At 49.0% G+C, this 4,007-nt stretch overlaps 1 protein-coding gene across 2 annotated transcripts in view; it reads left to right on the top strand.

Annotated features, from left to right (window-relative positions):
- Window positions 1–568: 568 nt before the first annotated feature.
- Pccb (propionyl-CoA carboxylase subunit beta) overlaps window positions 569–4,007 on the top strand; it is a 53,363-nt gene continuing 49,924 nt past the window's right edge. Inside the window, exons 1-2 of one of the 2 annotated variants that reach the window (XM_021206031.2) lie at window positions 569–793; window positions 3,186–3,305. In XM_021206031.2, coding sequence (XP_021061690.1) covers window positions 611–793; window positions 3,186–3,305 — 303 coding nt within the window. In that variant the 5' untranslated portion in view covers window positions 569–610. Of the gene's footprint in view, window positions 794–947; window positions 1,100–3,185; window positions 3,306–4,007 lie in introns of those variants that run through there. The other variant, XM_029543449.1, reaches the window with a different exon arrangement.

Here is a 4,007-nt window from a genome sequence, read left to right as displayed (position 1 = left end):
CTGTCAGCTATCTCACCTAGGCAACCTCTCTGTACAGACACTCATTACTCTGGTTGTACTGAGTTTGGGGACTCCAATTTTGGTCCTCATACTCAGGTTGACAAAGGCTTTAACTTAGCACTGAGCCAAGTAGCTAACTCCTCACCCCTTTAAGAGACCCTCTCTGGAGCTCAATACGTAGCTCACAAAACATTTCAGTCCTGACTCCATACAAACCTACTTCTGTTCTTGGGTATCTCATCTGTGAAATCTGGATATAAATTATTTCAAGGCTAAGTTGTAAGAGCAAAACCTGGCACAGCATTTGGTAAAAGAGCTTATTATCTATTCATTTTGGTGGGGAAGTGAGTCGACGAAGCCTGGGGTTTAGATGTCTAACGCAGAGCGAGGAATGAAGTCCTTGCTCTGTGCAGCCACAGGGGAACAGATCTGAGAGGCAGGTATTTCCTAGCACACCCCTACAGGACCGCCTTGTGCCTGAATGCAAGCCTGCGACTGCTAGGAGCTTTGGAGCCAGCGACGACGCGCAGGCGCAGACCCGCTATGGCTACGCTCTCTGCGCATGCGTCCTGAGGTGCAGTGTGTGGCACATTGGCAGAGTAAAAATATAATGGCGGCGGCGATTCGGGCGGTGGCGGCTGGAGCGAGGCTCAGCGTTCTGAATTGCGGCCCCGGCACCACGATCCGCAGCCTTTGCAGCCAGCCTGTTTCAGTTAAAGAGCGCATCGACAACAAGCGCCATGCTGCGTTGCAGGGAGGAGGCCAGCGCCGCATCGACGCACAGCACAAGCGAGTGAGTCTCGGGCGCCAGTGCGTTCCGCCCCTCCGCTCCCGACCTATCACAGAGCGCCGGGCTCGCGGCGCACGGGCCTCCCAGCCAATAGGCGCTGTGCCTGGGAGGGGCGCGGCGAGAACTTTCACCTGGAGAACCTAGAGCCCCCTCGGGTGTCAGTAGACCAGGACGAGCATCTGCACACTTAGGGAGGTCCCCAGGCGGTGGTGGTGGGCACTGATCATCGGATGGATGGATAGATGGATGGATGGATGTGACCGGTCTCCAGCTGCGCTCCACTTAGCAGCTATGAACTTTGGAGGAAAGGTGGACTTTAGAAAGCACAGTAAACAGAATAATGCCGTCCGCGTCTGGCTAGAATAAGATTGCTACATTAATCGTCCACAGGCTCTGAATTTAACAAAGACGGGCTTGTTCTCCCGCTGCCTGAAAGAGTTTATGGCAGGTCTTCTTTCCCCCCCCCCCTTCCCTCTTCACGGGGAAGGAAGCAGTAAAACCGAGACATGAAGTATTAGAAAAAACTTGGCGTGGTGTCTCCCTGCGTACTGGGGACTTGTGACGCCTGTGCCCGACGGCATACAGTCTGGTCGGCCTCTTGAGAGTTTCCTGTATCGATCTGCTCCATAGGAAGCAGGTGGACTTTCTATAAACTCTCAGGCTACTCTGCTGGGAGCAGCCGAGGCGGGAATCACATTTGAGCTTCTTCCGGAGACGTCATTTAGCAGCAGAAAAAAAAGAGAGAGAGAGAGAAGCTGGAAGAGGTGACCCTAGACTTGAAGCCAGACTTGCCCAGCGTGCCCTTGACTCCTGTGTGAGTCCAGGCAGAAGAGCAGGAAGGTGTTCTAAGGGAAGCGTTCCCTGTGAAGGGCATACAAGTCCTACCCAAGTGTGTGAAAAGCTGGGTCAAATGTTGATTCAGATGTCCTGGTTTACATTTGAAAAAATCCCTCAAGGATAAGTATTCCTCTTGACACTTAGGGATGTAAATGTGGTTGAAAGGTTTTCAGGGAGCCATAAGCCCTTTCTCCCTTGGGGTCCTACTGAAGGGTGAGCCATAAGCCCTCTCTCCCTTGGGGTCCTTCTGAAGGGCTATTAAGTTTCCTGGGAAAGCCTGTCACTGGTAACCTTTCTCTTGGGACAGGCTTGCTCAGTTGCCTATTCCACCCCAGGCAAGAGCCTGATGCTCTTAGATTAAGGCCTTCAGAGCGGGATTTCTGCTGTCAGAGCTTATTTAGTTGGGAGGGTAATTTGTGTTCCCTTTAAGCAAGTTTTTCATTATGTCAGTGAGTCAGATGTCCTAAAAGAGGACCAGAAAGTATGAATATTTTAAAATGTATCCAACTATTATCTATCTATCTATCTATCTATCTATCTATCTATCTATCTCCGTAGTTGTTAAATTGTTTCCCCCAAAAGTAAGTTTGTTTTCCACAACCTCTTTGGCTTTCACTATTTTCTTAGAATAACTAATTTAAAGTTTTAAAATTTTTCTTCTTGTTTGTTTAATGTGTATGTGTGTTGTTTTCTTAACACAGTAGGCCAAGGAATGTACAGATTTGAAGTTTTTAGGAGCCTAAGACATGGAGGCTTTTAGTAGATTGAGGATTCAACTTCATCTGAAAGGAAAATTTGAATTAGGATCTCATGCAGCCCAGGTTGGCTTTGACTTTTCTTTGCAGTCAAGGATGATGCTGAACTTCTGATCCCTCCTCTTCTAACTCACCCCAGCCCAGCCCCAACTCCCAGCTCTGGTAATATAGGCATTCACTACCATAAGCAGTATTTGTGGTACTGGGGATTGCTTTTGTATACAATAGGTAAGCCCTCTACCAATTGAACTGTGTCTCCAACCATTTTCTTTTCTTTGTCTTGAAAATATCCCCCAACCCAAGAAGCTCTCCAGCACTCGGCATCTTCCCCTTTACTCCACAGAGCCCTGCTATGGGATCTTGGCTTTGACAGTTATAGTGTCTTTAAGCAGAGATTCCTACTTAGGATAGAAGAGCAAGCCCTTGTGAAGGCAGAGGACCCATTAGTGCCCTGGGGTGGAGGTGAAGAGCTGGAGGGGAGGGGTTGTACCTGGCTGGAGTGTGCTTCTCTGAAACGAGCCTGTAAATCTCTGACCCTCCCTAAGCCTGCCTCAGTTTCCTCCTTGGGTTTCCTTCCACAGGCAGGTGGCTCCGGAGCACCCCATCTACCCTGCTGTCCTGGCTGAAACAAAGTCTATTTCTAGCGTCTGTCTACCTTGGGCAAGAACAGATAGAATGGAACGTTTTACATTGGGGCAAAGGCAAAAATCCTGTGCCTCTGGCTTTCCTGCCAGCAGGTCTTGCTTGCTTGCTTAACTTGGTTTGGTCTGGGGTGGCATCACCAACAGATCCTTGTGTCGTAGGGAAAGCTAACAGCCAGGGAGCGGATCAGTCTTCTGCTGGATCCTGGCAGCTTCGTGGAGAGCGACATGTTTGTGGAACACAGATGTGCTGACTTCGGAATGGCTGCTGATAAGAATAAGGTATCTTTATCTGTCCCAACGCTTCCCGTGGCTTGCCCGCCTTCCCACCAGAGCAAAGAGTCCACATAGCTTTTATCTCAGACCCCCTGCGCCTTCGGGTTCTCTCCTGGCGGCGTCATCTTTGTCTGTAGATGACTGTGGGTAGCTGTTTATTCTCTGCAGTGTCACTCAGGTTCGGTTGCTAAGGCTCAGGTTGCAGGTTCCGTTCCTCATCATACAGAATGACGAGTTTGGAAGGAGGATCATCATCAGTCATTCAGATGGGTTCCAAGAACCAGGCCCTCATCTATAAACAGGCCAATTGTTGCTCTTGATACCTCTTAAGTTTGAGCCTATGTTTAGGTGGTTTTATTGTTGTGTTTTTTTTTTTTTTCTTCAGTTTGTCTATGCCACACAGGCTGCCTTAGATCTTTATATAGCCCAGGGTAGCCTTGAACTCGTGTACCTCTTGGCCTTAGCCTCCTGAGGGGAATCACAGACATGCACCACATACGTCTGGCACCTCTGAGTCTTTGAGGTCAGTAAAACCAGATTGCTTTCTATAGGTATGTGGAACTCTTTGGATTATCTTTGATCCAGTTTTCTGCATATCTGCTGTCTATGACCAAAGTTGTAAACTCGGCAGGCTCTATCTGAGTTATTATGGGCACCCTGATGCTGGGGTTTCCATGACAAAGAGTTTCTCTCTCTCTCTCTCTCTCT

This window comes from Mus pahari, chromosome 10, assembly GCF_900095145.1.
Source record: "Mus pahari chromosome 10, PAHARI_EIJ_v1.1, whole genome shotgun sequence".
NCBI classification, from domain to species: domain Eukaryota; kingdom Metazoa; phylum Chordata; class Mammalia; order Rodentia; family Muridae; genus Mus; species Mus pahari.
The sequence above is the reverse complement of the archived record's forward strand: the minus strand, read 5'-3'. Positions and strand labels throughout refer to the sequence as shown.